Raw genomic sequence first — 16,709 nt, 5'->3', positions numbered from 1 at the left:
TGACTCTTGCCCAGAACCAATTTTGAGTTTTGATCAGCTATATACAAAGAGAGGGAAGGAGCATGTAGGTGGATGAAGGGTATGGAAAGGTAAGGAGATGAAAGAGCATTAATATATTTTAACCAACTCTAGTCTAAACCTTTTTTTTTTCTTTCTTGCTTAGTGTAGACTCAGGTTAAGATGTGTTTAGTTGGAATACAGATGGCTGAAGCTGACTGCTTCGTTTCTGAGTTTTAATACTTTTGGGTAGACTGAGAGAATTTTAATCCATGAAGGGAAAAAAAATGATTGCAGTGGCCAAAATGCATAGCCTAATTTTGACCTAAACGGAGGAGTTTTCCTTTGAAAAATAAAATCCTGTGCAACCAGGGGCTAACTCTGTTATGACAATCAGCTGTATGGCCTAACAATCCTTAGTGCCTGCACAAGTATGCACAAGTAATGCGGCTATAAAATATACCTCAGCAGTTTGAGCAAATGAAACTATGGCAGGTTTTGCTATTTTCTTATCCAAAAGAGTGGATGCAGGTGGGATGAAGCTCTGAAACAGAACTAGAGAACAGGAAAGTCGTGCAAGTAGGTATGACGACACATGGTAGAGACAGTAATACGGACAGCACGTTTTTTCACCAAAAAACTATTTCCGTAAATGAAAACAGTAAGCAGAAATAAACATAGTCTTTTCTCTACCAAAGAGCAAATTGGACAGGATGGAACTGTTACAGAAGTAATTTGTTATTTAAGTAACTGCTTATTAAATAAATGAATTACCACATAGCTTCAAAGTAGTCATCAGATTTGACCTTAAAATATCTATTACTCTCTGGGATGAAAATGAGAAATTACCAAAAGAAATACCAACTCAACAGGGCAAACAGGATACGCAAACGAGTTCCTCTGCTGATGACAAAGGGAAGTCCGGATGTGTATCAGAAGGCAAAAGTCATTTACTGTCCAACTCACACACACAGTGCAAAAATAATGTATAGTTTATTACTCCTGTGAGAAAAGTATTCAGGAACAGATAAACAAATTCATATTTAGAACCAAAAGTAACAGTTACCCAGTTACACTTAAACCCCATACATACTCATACACAAGCTTATATGCTGTACATTGTCGTAATTATGAAGTTGAAAATTTACTAAATACAGAAGTATTTGCAATTCTCTTTCCTAGGAGGTAAGATGACAATATATATTGATGGATATATGGTGTGCATATCTCAGAGGCTATACATATACACACCAAGTATATATTTATATGAAAACAGGAGCACATTGCTATACCAGTGCCAGCTGGAGACAGCTGAAAGGGCACTGCGTATCTGAGGACCGGCTGTCACTTTGCAGAAGCTGCGTTTTCCCAGTCTATCCCTGGCTCTATCTAGAAGGTGCACTGCGGCGTTACCCAGAGACAGCTCCTGTTACTCCGTTCTGGAAGCACTGTGCTTTCCCATTACTACATGTGGAAGCAACATGATTTGACAGGTTCTTGTTTGCAGAAATCTTAACAGCTGACATCCAGCCCAGTGATGGGAAGGATCTGGACTAGATCACAAAAAGTTGAAATACTTTGTATTGTTACTGTACACCAGCAAATCCAGGCACTTAACGCTATCAGTATTTTTATTCTGAACTGTTCTAGAACTATGGGTGAAAGCTTATCTTTATTAAAATAAAAACCAAACTTTCCATAGACCTCAGTAGGATAGGACATCATCTTACATTCTAACGGTACTGTATTTTAATGAATCCAGGAATTTTCAATGTTTGGCAAAGTGCGTACTTCAAGAGAACCATTCAGATATTTATAATAGCGTGACTGAACTTTGGAGTCAACATATGACAAATTCTCTACAAGATAAAGGCACAATATTTACAGGTACTCTTACCACTGCAGCTTTAAATAAGACAAACTAAATAACCACTACCATCTTTTAAATTAAACTGTTGAGAATTATAGTAATAATCTTTCATAAAAAAGTAGATATGCTTGTGCATTTAGTACTCTTGATTCTGGAACCATCTGAACATGGGCATCACTAACGTATACCCACTGTCCTCCTGATGCTCCCATGGCTTCTTTTAAACCTGAAATGCAAAAGCAAAAGAAGTTGTTTCTCATCTTTGACGTCATCATCAGACAAATACAGTGGATATTTCAAAAAGCAAGGGAATCTTCTAACCCACAAGACTAACTCACGACTTAGATGCAGTCCAGTATTTGTAGTTTGAAACCCCCATGCCATAGTACCCCCTAAGAGAAACTGATGGAAGACAGTGCTTACAAGTGTACGCTGCCGTTGCTTTTGCCGTATTTTTTCAAAAAGCCTAAGACATTTCAAGTACAGCCTGCTGAGTTCTAACAGTAAGTTATACTAGCACACAGCCAGTTCTGATGTAGAAAAAAAATTCCTATTTCAAAAGCTGACCAGTGTGAAATTAAGAACACAAAAAGATCTAATCTGTTCTAATCATCATTGCAAGGGAAGCATAAGACTGAGGGAGACTTCTGTTTCAAAAGTAATATAAAAAATTGTCCTTCTGGGAAATGAGCTTCAAATGCAAAGTGATAACTACACAGCATAGACAGGATAGTGCTTGGTTCTCGCTGTCCCCCATAAAGGGAAACGGTAAATATCTTTACCTTACTCTGACAGCTCAACATCCTTGCCTCCACAAATCATTCACTAACAGATTCTATCCTAGAATCTTACTTCATTCTGCATATCCAAAACATATTTATAAGAACTAGTGTGCTGTTCTCAAAATGCCAACAGAAACCCTACAGCAAACCTCGTATCCTCCATGAAAAAGTTTCTCGCAGTTCACATTAAACCAGGGTATTCCAGATTTTCAAGCATTAAAAAAATTTCCAATCCTAAGATATGTAAAATGCTCAAATATACAGAAAATTTAAATTGTCATGGATTCGGCTCTTGTACCAGAACATTTTCGAATACCAAATATGCCAAATAATTACATTTTACCAGGCACAAGTATTCATCCGGACGTACTATTTTGACTAGGAAAGAGAGAGGAGAGTTTTCCGTCAATTCTCTGTTTAATAACTGAACCAAAATTCCATTATTCACACCTCTATGTGGGGTTAATACAGAAGTAGGTCACATACTGGGTGTAACATTAATAAAAAAAAAAAAAAAAAGACAGACTTGATTTATGTGGCTCTAAAAATAACAGAGTATTCTCAGCTAAAACAATTATTTGCTATAAATCCCCTTAAGGATAAGGAGGTGTACCCAGTGGTTGCTTTTGGTTTCACTCACAGAGAAAAGAGGCTCTGTTTGTACATACCCAGAACATTTTTAGTGGTAGAAATATGCTCTAGTAATTTCTTGGAGGGTGTCCTGACTTTCACATACGCCGCATAATGACCGCCTCTCATTGACCCGCTGTGCTCCACTATTCCGTAAAGACTATATAGCACTCTTACAGCACCATCCGTAACATTCTGCACTCCCAGAAACACAGAAAACAAAGACAAATTATTTAACAATGAATTTTACAGATATCTTAACTAGCCATCAACAGTGTTACTTTAAAAGAAGCAAACAGACAACTATAGCATATCCAATGGTGAAATACATCTATTAAAAATATTCAATGGTCTATTAAATGAATTTAGTTACCATGGAAGCAGCAATACTTGTCCTTAGTGTATCTAACAGCATTAACACCATCACGGCACCATAGATTAATACTAGTTAACATCCATGATATTCTTGATATGAATGGCATTTCAATTAGTTACAATTCTGATCTTGGAATACTATTTGAAAAATTCACTCTATAATTTCTCTAGGAAAAGAAGCAATAATAAACATCATCATCATCTTCATCATCAATCTAGTTTAACTTGTGCTCAGGACAACAAAGGTTGAAGTACAATAAAAATAAAGATTTGAAATAGGTACCTTGCAAGATGCAGCACAAAATGGTGCCAAGTCTAAAATCAGTGGGAAATCCACATGCCTATTTACTTTCCGCAGACTTAAACCAGCCTTCAAAAGAAAAGAAAGAGACTATAAAATAAATATTTTTACTAGGAAGCTTTTTAAAGCTAAGGTGTATTACTATACTATTAAAATAAACCAAAAACCCAAGAATAAGATTGTAATTGATTTAAACATTCTTATATTTTCAATACAGTGCCTGCTACAAATAAGCACCATGGACACGTAAGGGGTTTCCCTGGACACATCTGAATGGCTAAACACACTCTGAAGGTATTAGACAGTCAAAAAAAAACATAAGCATGTTTCAAATAGTGGTTCTACCGGTTCTCCGTATAAAAAGCAAATATTGGTACGCACAACAACACTCAAAGAACTGCTCCTCCACCAGTGAGGCAGAGGAATATACAAAGGGGTTTTGGCTTTTTACCTGGTGGAATCTTTTCAGATGGAGAATAAGAATAGCAGGAACTGAAGAAATCAGCAGCTGTTTCCGAGCATTTGTGTAGACACCTTCCATTTTCTTTTCTGTATTTATGAATATCAAAATAACTTGTAAAGTGAAGGCAGTCACACAGATTTTAAGTATTTTTTAAACACCCGACAAAATAGATCTATGTTGCAATGATTTTGTACATGTTATATAAAGTATAAGGGAAATTTTCTTATTTTTTCTAGTTTTTAATAAACATAATCTGCAAAATCTGAGCATTATTTTTGCCCGTCCTGTGCAAATCAGATCAAAAGTTGGAAGCACGTACACTATCTAGGTCAGTGTATCTATGTTACTGTAGCACCCAACTTTCCCATTAAGACCATTTCACCTGAAATAAAGGGATGATCACTGGAACAAGAAATGGAAGGCACAGGTCTCTCTATCTATGCTGATGTCCTAACCACTAAAATAGAGATTATTTTTTCATTCTTCAGTTCTTTCTAAATGACTACATACTTCATGCTTATTTAGGAGAAAGGTCTGAGGAGGGCTGTCTACTGCAGGATGCCTCATAACAGAGAGAATTGAACCTGGGGCTCTTACCAAAAGTAGCTCAGTGGTTAGCTATACAGTAAAAGGGAACATGCCACCAGCATTTCTTTTGCTGAAAGAAATAATTAATTTACTGGTTTTACACGTGTCCAAAGGAAATTATTTCATTTGAGGTAGAATGAAGCATTTCATGTAGAAGTAAGTGACTTCTTAAATCTTTTGTTTGAGAACGAAAAAAAATTAATAACGATTAGTTGTGAACTGGTCTTCCTTTTCCTTTTTTCACTGTGCCCATGGAACTGAAATATTATTCATATAGCACTCACTCTCAGTCCAATAATGATAAACTAATGATTATAAAATACTATATTTAGATTAATTTTTCTGAATTTACTCATGCTTCATTTGTATCTCTACAAGTATCTATAAATGCACAGCAAACGGGCAATTTTTTGTTACCGTAAGACCTCCCTTTATCAAAAGAGCTTAATTTTTTTAATCTTTCTGTATTGCTATACATCAAAAAAAAATCCTCCAGTCCTTGTTAAAAGTTTCTTTTTCATTATATTTAAATTGTTTTTCTTACTGAGTGAACCCTAATGGTCTGCTTGGGCTATATAAACATGGAGGAAAACAGTGTCACCAGAAGGTAGTAGTTCTCTCTCATCTCCATTCTTAACAAATCTTTGTAAGTTCGTGCCCCCGCCCCCTTCATTACAAGTGTCTTTTTTTGTCCTGCTTACATAGTTAATTACATTACTTCCCTGAGTATGTCATTTGCTACAGCTGAACACTGCAGCATTTATTTCAAAGCTTCTAGCATGGTAAAGAACAGAGACGGCAGCAAAGATTAATATCGAACGATGCATCTATTCCGTTTATGGTCGTCTTTCAATTATTTATCTTGGATAAAATAAAGAAAAGATGCAAAATAAATTCTAAGTTACATCTACGATTATGTTCTAATACCTAAATTTAGTCTTGTTGCCTTTGCGGGATGAAGTTTTAAGTTGTTAGAAGCAAGTTTTGCTTGGGGAGACATTGTGTGTTTAGCCAGAAGGGGGAGGCCCATGCTGGAGCAGTGAAACAGCAGCCTGCGGACAGGTTTCGAGAGGCAATTTTGTAAAGTGTCCAGGCAGATACAAGCACTTTACCTGTGGAGTTGGTTTTCTTCTGATACTTCTGCTTCCTTTCTGTGCAGCTCTCACATAAAAGCTTGTTGTTCCCCATGAGGAGCTCTACAGAAGTGAACTGGTAAAGGCAGGACTGAACAGAACATTCCTTTGAGCTAGTTATGTAGCTTTGGGAAAGCGTCTGGAAAGCATTTTGAGGGTTTTGGGAGAGCAGGGATTTGTCTACCGAGAACATGGAATTATTCGATAATGCTGGATCTCCACGGCTCGATTTTTTATCTTCATTTATAGTACCACAGAGGCTTAGTTTGGATACGGCACTGGAAATCATCTCTTCATTACTGTCACTCGGTTTGTTGTGCGGCATTTTAACATTTATGTGGTTGACGTGCAAACCAGAGGTGTTGCTGGACGGGCTGAAAGCCGTTTGCTTAGAAGCACTTTCACTTTCTGAGGCTTCACTGTCTGCATCAAAGCTGCTTTCAGAGCGGCTTGCTTCCTTCTCACTGCCGTCCGTCTGACTTCCATTGACAGCTGAGTCAGCAGTTGTGTCTTTGGAGTACAAGATGCCAGAGCTACCTTCCAGCTCAAGCTTTTTGGTTTTTTCCTGCATGATAACAGGACTTCTTTCTTCTTCATTCGAAGAAGCTTTTCTGGCAAGCCGTCTCTCCTGGTTCAATTGATTCTGTAAATTATGGCATTATTATTTCAGTAATAGAGGGGACAAGCAGAAAACAGATCTCTGATCTAACATAGCTTTTGAAACATGACAGATTCAAAGCAAATTTAACCTATTATTTTATATTCTCTCTCTCTCACATGTTTAAGCTAGCTCATTTCCTTAGGATCTTTTTAAACCAGTTCAGGATTAGAAACCTACACCTCCGTCAGCTAAGAGCATTATACTTACTGTGAGATCAATACTTCCCACAATTAATTGCATTCACTGTGTGACAGCTGTGGACGGCACGTTTGAAGTGGTATTCACTGAATCAAACTGAAGCTTCTAAAAAGTTTAAGCTAGTCCCCCAAGCCTCCCATCAGAGGCCTTAGCTGATGAGCAGCTCCAGAATAAAATTCAACTCGCCTCGTAGGTGCCTGTCTTAGAATTAAATAAAGCATCCCTAGTAGTACGTTTGCTAATTTCTATATTATCTGAAGATGATTATTTTTTTATTTTATCGAGATGGTAAGAAGAAAATAAACTTTGCTACCACAGAAAACTACTACTATAGATTAAAAAAACCCCAAAGCTGCCATAATTTTAGGTGATTTTTAAATGTTCATGATTCTTTTCTTTCTTATGTTTGGCTGCTTTCCAAAAGAAATGAGCAACTTTCCTTCTCCTTTGCTTTTTCCTTTATCAGAGTTGGATCAAAATTCCAGTGATGCCAGTGGGAATCCTTCCATTCACCTCAACAGTTTGAGTTTTAGGCCTTTTCTCCTATAACAGTCAGTGTCTGCACCTTCTTCTTTCCATCCTTTCCTTTGTTTCTACCGCGTCCTTTTTCTACTTCTGTCTCATTCTCTTCTCCTGTCAGTCTTTTATATGGTTATTCTGTTACTTTTTTTGTCACCTGTATTTAGTGTGTTACGACCTGAATCAGGACACCCCCTTTCAGTAGGACTCACTCGGAGAACCAAGTACAAGAATCTAAAATTGCCATGACCTCATAACCTGTAGTTGTGCAATTGTATTGGCATTGTAATTGTATGTATGTATAAAATGTAATTATGTATAATGTATAATTATGGATCATATATAATTATGTAATTAGCATATTCCTAAAATAAGGCTTGTAATTCCCTCCAAGCGTCAGGAGCCCCGCACTTGCATCTCCCCCTTCCTGGCATTAATAAAATACCTTTAAACAAAGTGACACACAGCACGAGTTCAGCTCACATCAGTGCTTGTACAGAACAAACTACAGAAAATAACTTTCACCGGTCCCTTCCGTAACAGGGAACCTACGTGGAGGGAAATACCCTTCTGCAGACCTGATCATATGCCTAAGCTGCAGCAAAGGTGTAACTTTAGACATGGCTTTGGGTTTAGCATTTCCTTCTGAGTATCTTTAGGTAGCTTCTCATTTGGTAGAGAGGGTTTCTGGACTGGTTTTGGTTTGGATCCCACTCCAGGTCATGGGCACCAAAATGCGAGGCACTACAGGTAACTGCCTAACTTGCAGACACTGAACTTTGTTCAGTCTATTCCTTAAATATATACCATAGACTCAATTCATGAAGAATCCTCAAGCATATAGTCAGTTTTAAACTTTAAGCAAGAACTTGACTCCAAATGAAGTCGATGTGAAAGACAAAAAATATTCCTGAATATTTTCTTAAACAGAGTTTAAATTTACAGTAAATGTACAATTTCATAATTCAAGTCCTTAAACCTATAAGCATGTGAACAGTTTAGCAAAAAAAGAATAAAATCAGAATAAAAATCATTAGAAACCCCTAACACTCCTTTCCATTAGGACTATTTCTTGTCTCAGTTAAGCTTGTTTGCCTTATAAGAAAAGGAGAGAGAGAGAGGACCTTGCCTGAAATTACTGCTAGTGATCAGGGCTATTATGCAAACAGCAGTCCAAAAATTCTTAAAATTGTAAAGCTCCCCATTTCAGGAGAGAAGCCTAACAAGGAGTGTTCAGATACTCTGCTACCTACAAAACCATCCACAGGACACCCTCCATTTTCACAAGCAAACTTACAAACTGAGGAACTGAAGTCATAGAACATCAACAAACGCTGACTGAATTCAACAGTTGTTTTGGATTAGAAGTTTTACTGCAGAACAGATACATTACACTGAAAATAATTTTAAAAAAAACCTAAAATAATGATAAATACATGTGTGAAAAGATGGAGGGGGAGCAGAGAATCACAAAGCCTCAACAGACTGACATACTTCATACTTTATCCATTCTTACTGAAAGCAGAGTTGTTGCTTCCTTTATAGAAGTCTGTGTAGTCTAGTTTATTGAAGCCATACTGTATTTTATTTTCTTAATTTTGAAAACGTTTCAGTAATTGTGTTTGCATGTATCAGTATTAACAGTACTATTCACACTATTTTGGATTTTTCCATGTCTCTTTTAGTGTAGATTCTAACTGGCTACACAACCCTATATGGACAATAAAGCTTATTAAAGAAAAGAATGTTAACAATAAGAGCCTTTGTCACATTTCATTAACAATAATATATGTGCACAATAGTTGTTACAAATTTCTTTTAATCAGTAAACGCTAGTACGTACAAATAATACATTCCGTTAGGCTGGTGTATTTGCAGAACCCTTTTGCTACCATCAAAAGAACGGTCTTAGGAGGCTGCACTGGAGAGGGGCTGAACCGAGCTTCCCAGCCCTCAGGCTGCTGAAGGCCAAGTGGAAGATGAAAACTCTGCTCTCAGTCTCCAAGAGTCTCTGCTGGCTGTACTATTTTTGTTTTACCCACTGCCAGCTAATCCCTCAGATGGCACTAACGCAGGCTTGCCTGCTCTCTTAGCCGGCATCACAGTTCTTGTGATTGCAACCAGAAACAAAACCACACCAAAAGAAAAGCAGCCAACAAAACCAAAAGCAACATGAACTGAAACTAACTTGCAGATTTTTTTTTTTTCCCCTTACAAACAAAACCCTGTAATCGAAAACTAAATGGTTCCCAATGACTGTTGTTTCTCACACTTCTAATAATGACCTAAATATTTTAAAAACAAGTCTATGATGTGGTTGGACTCGATCTTAAAGGTCTTTTCCAACCTAAATGATTCTATATGTATACAAAAACACCTCCCATTGATAGGTGTCAAAATTCCTACCCCTGTAGCCCTAGAAACTTCAGAATAACTCAAGAGGATTGGTTAGTATGAGTATTTAAGTTCTTACCTTATCTTTTGTTAAAGCGTGTTTCTTGACAATTTTGGGTTGATTATTCAGTGTAGTGATAGAAGAACAGTTATACTGACCAAGATCTGTCTCTTGTACACTTTTACCTTTACCTGTTCTTCCCAAAGGCACAGGTTTTGCAACCTAAGAAATTAGACAGGAGATTAGGAAAGGAAATATGCCAATTTTGTATTCCTTTGCAACCTACAGAAAAGATGAATGTAGGTGGGTTTTTTACTTTAGAAAATAGTAACCTACATAAATCCAATTACTGGCCCCTGAATTGTGGTACAAGATGACTTTCTGATTTTATTTATCATAAACTCACTGTCAACATCTGTGAAGGATCAACTGAGAGCTGCAAGAAATAGGAACGATACAAAATTCCTGTACAGAATACATACCAAATAACCTATTCCAGTATTGTATAAGCATATGCATAGCTATATGAGATGTGAATTTATTAGAGGAGACATATAGCTCCCCGTAAGTCAGCCTCTGGTGCAGCCCATCACCTTATGACATGACGAAGGAGCTGCCGCACATCCCTGATCACATTACTGGCAGCAACGTATCTAGACTATAAAGGGAAGAGATGACCATAAAGTAATGCACGGCCTCAAGTAAGTGCTGCGATTGCTAAAAGCCAGCAGCTCTCTCTCAAAGAGAACCCGCGAAGTTCCCGTGTCACACACATGAGCCAGGAAGCCCAGGAGCCCAGATACTCGAAGTGCTCTTAAAGCTTTAACTCCCACAGGCATCTGTACTCAACTCGGCAACAAAGACAAAGAATTTCTTACGAGCAGGACTGGTGTTTGGAGAAGAGTACGTTTTATACAGGATTAAATATTACATTAAATACTCTCCCTTAAACATACATGAATATATGCAGGATGGGGGAAGAACCACTCGCAACTCACCCCCCCTACTCTCAAATGAAAACCCCAAGTCCTGCAAAACCACAGTATATGCCTTCGAAGGAACACAGCTCCCCTGCAGCTAACGGAGGCATTCTGTGCCGAAAACACTAAAATAAATCTCTTCAAAGTCCATCCATTTTTACACTGTCTTATCCCGTAGGTACACTTCAGCCCAAGGGACTCAGGTTCTACAGATGCAAACCAACAGGCTAGAATCTAACTTTCTGGACCTTGGGGGAAAAAAAGAGTTTATAATCACTCTATTCCTCTAAGTATATACTAAAACTACTACTAAATTAAGCAAATCTCAGACCTACATATACTGTAAATTACTATGGTAATTTGTTCCAAGTTTGGACTAATTTAAAAATATATGCACGTACGACATTGTGTGTCTATATATGTATAAATAAAATCATATAATGAACAGACAATATGCCAGTACACGTATTTATGGACCAGCATACATTTTTAGGCTTGAAAGCGAAACTGTGTGTGTGTATATATATATATATATTAAAAAAACCATCTTTATAAAAGGTATGTAAAAACAATCCACTGGAAGCAATAGTTATTCATTACATATTCTGTTTCTTACCCTCTCCTCTATTATAGGAAGTGAAAGATCAATGAAAGGTTCTTTTACTGTTGAAATCTTGAGGAAAAAGAGAAAACGCATATTAAATGCAAGGAACATTTAGCATGTAGCTCTCTTATTATAATCAAATTATGATCAGAAACTACACAAAAAAACTAATTAGTTACAAGATGTATTAAACGACAATGAAGAACTTCCCACAAACTTTTTTTTTTTAAAAAAAATTTAAGTTAACTCTGATTTTCTTTCTAATGCCGCACAAAATTTCAGCATACAGACACAAAGGGCAAGGCTGTTCATCTGGGCACAAACTGGACCTAGAAGCAGTGCAGTGCTCAGTTTCTCTCAGCTCCAGACAGATTTTCAAGTCCTGTGGGCCTTCTAGATGGTACAATTCTGCAGAAAGCTAACTTTTAGAGGTTCCTGATCTTGGACACTTCTGTGCAGGTGTTTGACCTCGTACACTGTTAAGCAGCAAGGACTGGTTAATGACAGTTAGATGACACGTTCTAACCTGATGCTCTCAGAAAAGATTAAGTCAGGCTTACTGGTTAAAGCCAAAAGCTTTATTAGAATTTTTCACACCATAACATACACTAGTAATTGTTAAAATAAATCCAATTAATGGGGAAAAGGGGACTGAAAAAAACCCAACCTTCTTTTCTGTACTGAAGTTTTATTTAGCCATCTATAAGCCATATAAAATCTAAGCTGAAACTGGAAGTATCTGGCAAAGCATACCTAAAGGTATTCTCAGCACCTTCCATCTGCCTTTATGACTAGGACATCTCGTCCAAGCCTGTTCCTTAAGCTTTTTTTTCCTGGCCGTTCTCAAATTCCTTCCCAAACTGACTTATCTTACCTCTGCAAAGACTGAAAAACAAGGCCTTAAAAAGAAAAAAAAAAATAAATCATGTTGTACATGTAAGTTACTGAACAGAGTCATGCCCTCAATTACTGTCATCGTTAACTTTCTCTTATATAAATTTGTGACCCTGTCTTCCACTGCGACATTTGGTGTGGACTGTAGGCTTATTTTTTACCTGTTGCGTGAGGGACTCAGCATGGTTTAGGTTCCAGTAAAGCAATAAATGAGACCAAAACTACTGTAACTATCATGACTGACTGCCTGATGAGCGATGTTCAAACAGGAGTTCCTCTAAAGAGTGAGTTTGCATGAACAAACATTAGTCAAAAATATCTTTGCCAATGCAGGCAAAGGAAAGCGAATGCTAAACTCTTCCTCAAAGGGCTACGGCTAACAAATTCCCAAGTCCTGTGCAGGCAGAATATAAGAATCCAGAAAAAAAGAAATGAGACATGCAAAATACATACAACCTCTCTTTTTCATATAGTCAAAGTTCTTCATTGCTACTAGTAGCACACTGAAGTGTAAGCTGCACATCACACACAGGGAAGTTTACCTGGCACTGCAGGACTGTGCTTAATTATTCAGACTGATTGATTTACTTAATCTCTATAATATGAAATACAATGTTTTAAACTAAACACAAATGTAACGTTCAATTAGAAAAGTCATGCAAATAAGGTTTTTCTCTTCCAAAGTTAAAGAAAATTACAAGGATTATGGAAAGCATTTATGATGAAATGTCAGTAATATTAATTATGAAAAGAATATGCTGTTCATTAGGGTTATTACGTTAATCAGCAAAAATACTTCAAGGGAAAAAAAAAGTAGTAATTTTAGCATTTCCCCACTCATACTAATTCAAGTTAAGTTAATTCCCAATTTTCAGGTATATCCCAGAAGAGCAGGCAGGAGGATTTATGTTTTAATATAGGTAGGTGTTTTAAAAATACCAAATAAAATCGGGGTGTAACACAGATGATTATAGAATTTGGAACCTCCAGCCTTAGGTTAGATGTAAAATCAAGCCCAAAACTTGAATCCTTTTTGAATTCAAAGGACCCTTCTTCTTAGGTTTGGGAGGATAATGCTTTAGGGAAGGAATAAATCATTTTAAATGAGAAACTTTCAATAAAGTCTTGTTTTTACAAACAAACAAGTATAAAATTGGCAATACAATTTTATACTTTCAAGACAACGTAATCAAACCAGTATGTGATCTATTCCACAAACCAAATTCCAGAATACCTACATTTTCACATTCCTCACACATGACAGTGCTAGTCAATTCACCAACAAAGATCCTATCTATGAAGTTCATCTTCACACCCTCTCTTCCATACGCTGAAAAAACATTGCCTTTTTTAAATGTGAAAAATAACAGATCCAATGCCACACTATAAGTACAACAAAATTCTTTCTAAGATATATTATGCAAGCACAGTTTTTAAACATATTCAAAACATTTTGAACACAATATAATAACTCATACATCATATACTGTATTATCTCAACATTTAAAAATATTTTAGTGAGAAGGTTCCCTTTTATCCTTCCCTTCCCCACCTACTGTAACAGAATAATAATACTGTATCTCTCAAGAAGAAGCCTTTTAAATAAAATCTCAGTTTTCTTTTGAATACATAATATTGTATTGCCTTGATGTAGACACTAGGGTAGCAGACAGGTTGTCATCCTTTCTAAATGGTTTTTGAAACTGTAAAACTGTAAAGAATGAGACAAAAGCCTGTTCTCATACATCACTATGCCTTGACTGTTGCAGATTTGGGAAGCGTGACTCTCAAAACAGCTTAATCATTATTAAGATTTTAATTAAAACACAATCCCCAAAATTAGAACTTCTGTATAAACAGACACACACACACAAAAATTTAAAAGCTCTTCTTTTGAAAAAAACATGCCTTCTTTTGAAACGGCTTCCTGTCTTGGCTTTGTAATCTTAGAGTGCTCGCAGTATCAGTCAACTGCCAGAAATCAGTTTTATTTATTGAAGTGGCCTCTCTGAGCGATACAACAATTGTGGCCCTATAACGAACCTGAAGATGCAGCAGGCTATTTTAGAAAACAAAATTAAATTCTATCCATCATTAAAAGAGACATTATTAATACAGTAGAAGCCTCTATCCCGGATACAAAGATGCAAGGCAGCACATACTAAGCTCTCTGTATTTTAGATACACAGTAGGTGGCACTAGAATAATACATAATAAAAGGCTGGTAACTACTGTACTTTGGGACTGCTGTCTGCTATAGTCAGTTTTGAAGAAAATGGTATTTTTAAAACTCGTGCATTTTTAAAAGTTTTCAGTAAAGAGTTGCATACCTTTGACTTTTCTTCTAGTTTCTTCATCTGCCGTCTTAGTAGTTGGATTATTAAATGCTTTTAAGATACCAGTTTGGATACGCTGTAATTTTTTTAAAACAAACAAACAAACAAAAGACCCAAACATTTAGCAAGTATTTTAAATGTAAACATTCTAAAAACTATTAATCTATTATTAGATTTTTTTCTATGCTTATTTCCATAAAACAAGCATAATTTAATATTTTTAAACTACTGTTGTTATTCACTCACACTGTCAAAACTAGATGAGCTTAACTTTAGCAGGTAACCATCCAAAAATTTCCTCCCCTTAAAAAGGGAGCTGTTGTAGAGCACTGGATAGGTTATCAAGCAACTATAAGATTTTCAGTGACCAAATACTATCCATTTCTTCCACTGCTAGGGGGAAAAAACACACTGAAAAATGGACTATTACCAATTGACTAGGATACAAAATAATCGAAGGCAGCGAAGTATCTCAATAGCCAGACTTCAATGACTGTGCTCGGGCAGTACTTTTATTACTTCTCTTTCTTTTCTAACACTGCACATTTCAGAGTTATGTTAGAAAACCTTAGGAGAGAGACAAAACTTTTTATGAATCCATACAAACGTCAACATCTGCTCCAAAAAAAAAAAAAATCCCTAAAAACTAGATTTCTGAAAGAAGAATCAGAAAGAAGCAAACTCATACAGGTGAGCTGTAGCTGCACCTCATGACGGGGGGTGCTTTGCCCCCACCATTTCTCCGTTGCCCTGGGATAAGGAGATGCTGCGTTCCCAAGACGCGTACCCTGGCCACAGAGCTGCAGAGGCTGGTGCAAAAGGTGTCTCAGCCCAATCTCCGACACGCTGCCGGGAGGGAAGCCGGGGGCAGCATCAGGTCCGCGGCCAGAGAACGCCGCAGCGTGCATGACCCGCGTTTCCCTTTGTCCTGGCAAACGTACCGGCTCTCTAATCCACAAACTCTAGTTACTAAACGTGGACAAGTCTCTCACGTTGGTGCACAAACGACATTTACAATTACATGTGTCGCTGACGTCACACTCGGAGCAAAGTGCCATTCTAGAGACAAATGGCAATACCAAATCTTCTGCAAGTAACTCAAACCCTATGTCCTACCAGGAAAAGAATAATAAATCAGTCTTGTTTGCAGGCAGCAAATAACACTTTCAAGCCACGCACTACACAAGCGTTACGACGACAAACAGCATCGGAGGTTTGGTTTCCAGTTCAGGCACCCGTCAGACCAAGTCATGCTCCTACCTTACGAGTATGTGACCCGGCTTGTGAATTAACTCCCGCTGCCCCGAGCTCAGCTTTGTTCATCTTAAAGCCAACAATATACTAAAAGGACTAATCAATAGGTAATTCATGAAGTTGAGAACCATAAATGGGTTTAGGGCCATAAGCGACCCTTTTGTTGGGATTAGTGTGTTGAACCATTTATTTAGGTCAAAGAAAGACATAGCCTTTGAATGGGCAGGGTGCTGCGGACAATGGCAGCAGACATTAATCAATTAGCAGCAGGGTTCAGGCACTACAGGCCCCGGTGTGAAACTATCTCCGGCCCACATTGCTGGAAACGGCAGACGCTATGTCATCTTTATTGTAGTATCGACAAGCTTTTATCTTAAAAGATCCACTTGCATACATACATACTTTCTAACTTTTTTTAATGGGGATAGGAAAAAGTTCAACGCTGGTGTCGGATACAAGATACAAAACCACAAAGAGGCAAAAGCATAATGTGATTTTTTTGTTAGTTCCTATAACTAGAGCCATGTTATGTATCATATGCATTTCTCATCCAAACTCTTAGGGTTTAAAAACAATTCATCCTGGCAGGGGATAGGGAAGGAGGGAAGGCCACCTTCAGCTCTCTCACAGGTGGATGGCAAAGCAGCCGGCTGCCCTTTCCACAGGGCCATTCCCTCTTCTGAAAGTGAAGTTTAAAAGTGGCATGACAGAGAAAGGTTAGTGGCTGTA

At 37.3% G+C, this 16,709-nt stretch overlaps 1 protein-coding gene across 1 annotated transcript; it reads right to left on the bottom strand.

Annotated features, from left to right (window-relative positions):
* Positions 1-977: 977 nt before the first annotated feature.
* Positions 978-14,847, bottom strand: LOC104155949 (ubiquitin carboxyl-terminal hydrolase 45-like). Its single transcript, XM_009703337.1, has 9 exons — positions 14,721-14,847; positions 13,629-13,720; positions 11,509-11,565; positions 9,991-10,134; positions 6,119-6,782; positions 4,407-4,504; positions 3,938-4,024; positions 3,318-3,474; positions 978-2,093 (listed from the first exon to the last, which is right to left on the bottom strand). Exons 1-9 carry the CDS (start codon positions 14,845-14,847, stop codon positions 1,960-1,962), a joined length of 1,560 nt encoding a protein of 519 aa, XP_009701639.1. The 3' UTR covers positions 978-1,959.
* Between the last annotated feature and the right edge of the window lie 1,862 nt (positions 14,848-16,709).

Source organism: Cariama cristata, unplaced genomic scaffold (genome assembly GCF_000690535.1).
Source record: "Cariama cristata isolate BGI_N322 unplaced genomic scaffold, ASM69053v1 scaffold30500, whole genome shotgun sequence".
Taxonomy (NCBI): Eukaryota; Metazoa; Chordata; class Aves; order Cariamiformes; family Cariamidae; genus Cariama; species Cariama cristata.
This window is presented reverse-complemented; position numbering and strand designations above follow the sequence as displayed.

Coding starts and splice junctions, on each gene's coding strand:
- LOC104155949 (XM_009703337.1), bottom strand. CDS start 14,847: ATGTTTGGGTCTTTTGTTTGTTTGTTTGTTTTAAAAAAATTACAGCGT. Junction 13,721..14,720: donor AACTAGAAGAAAAGTCAAAG/GTATGCAACTCT, acceptor ATGTTTTTTCAG/CGTATGGAAGAGAGGGTGTG. Junction 11,566..13,628: donor TGTGTGAGGAATGTGAAAAT/GTAGGTATTCTG, acceptor TTTTTCCTCAAG/ATTTCAACAGTAAAAGAACC.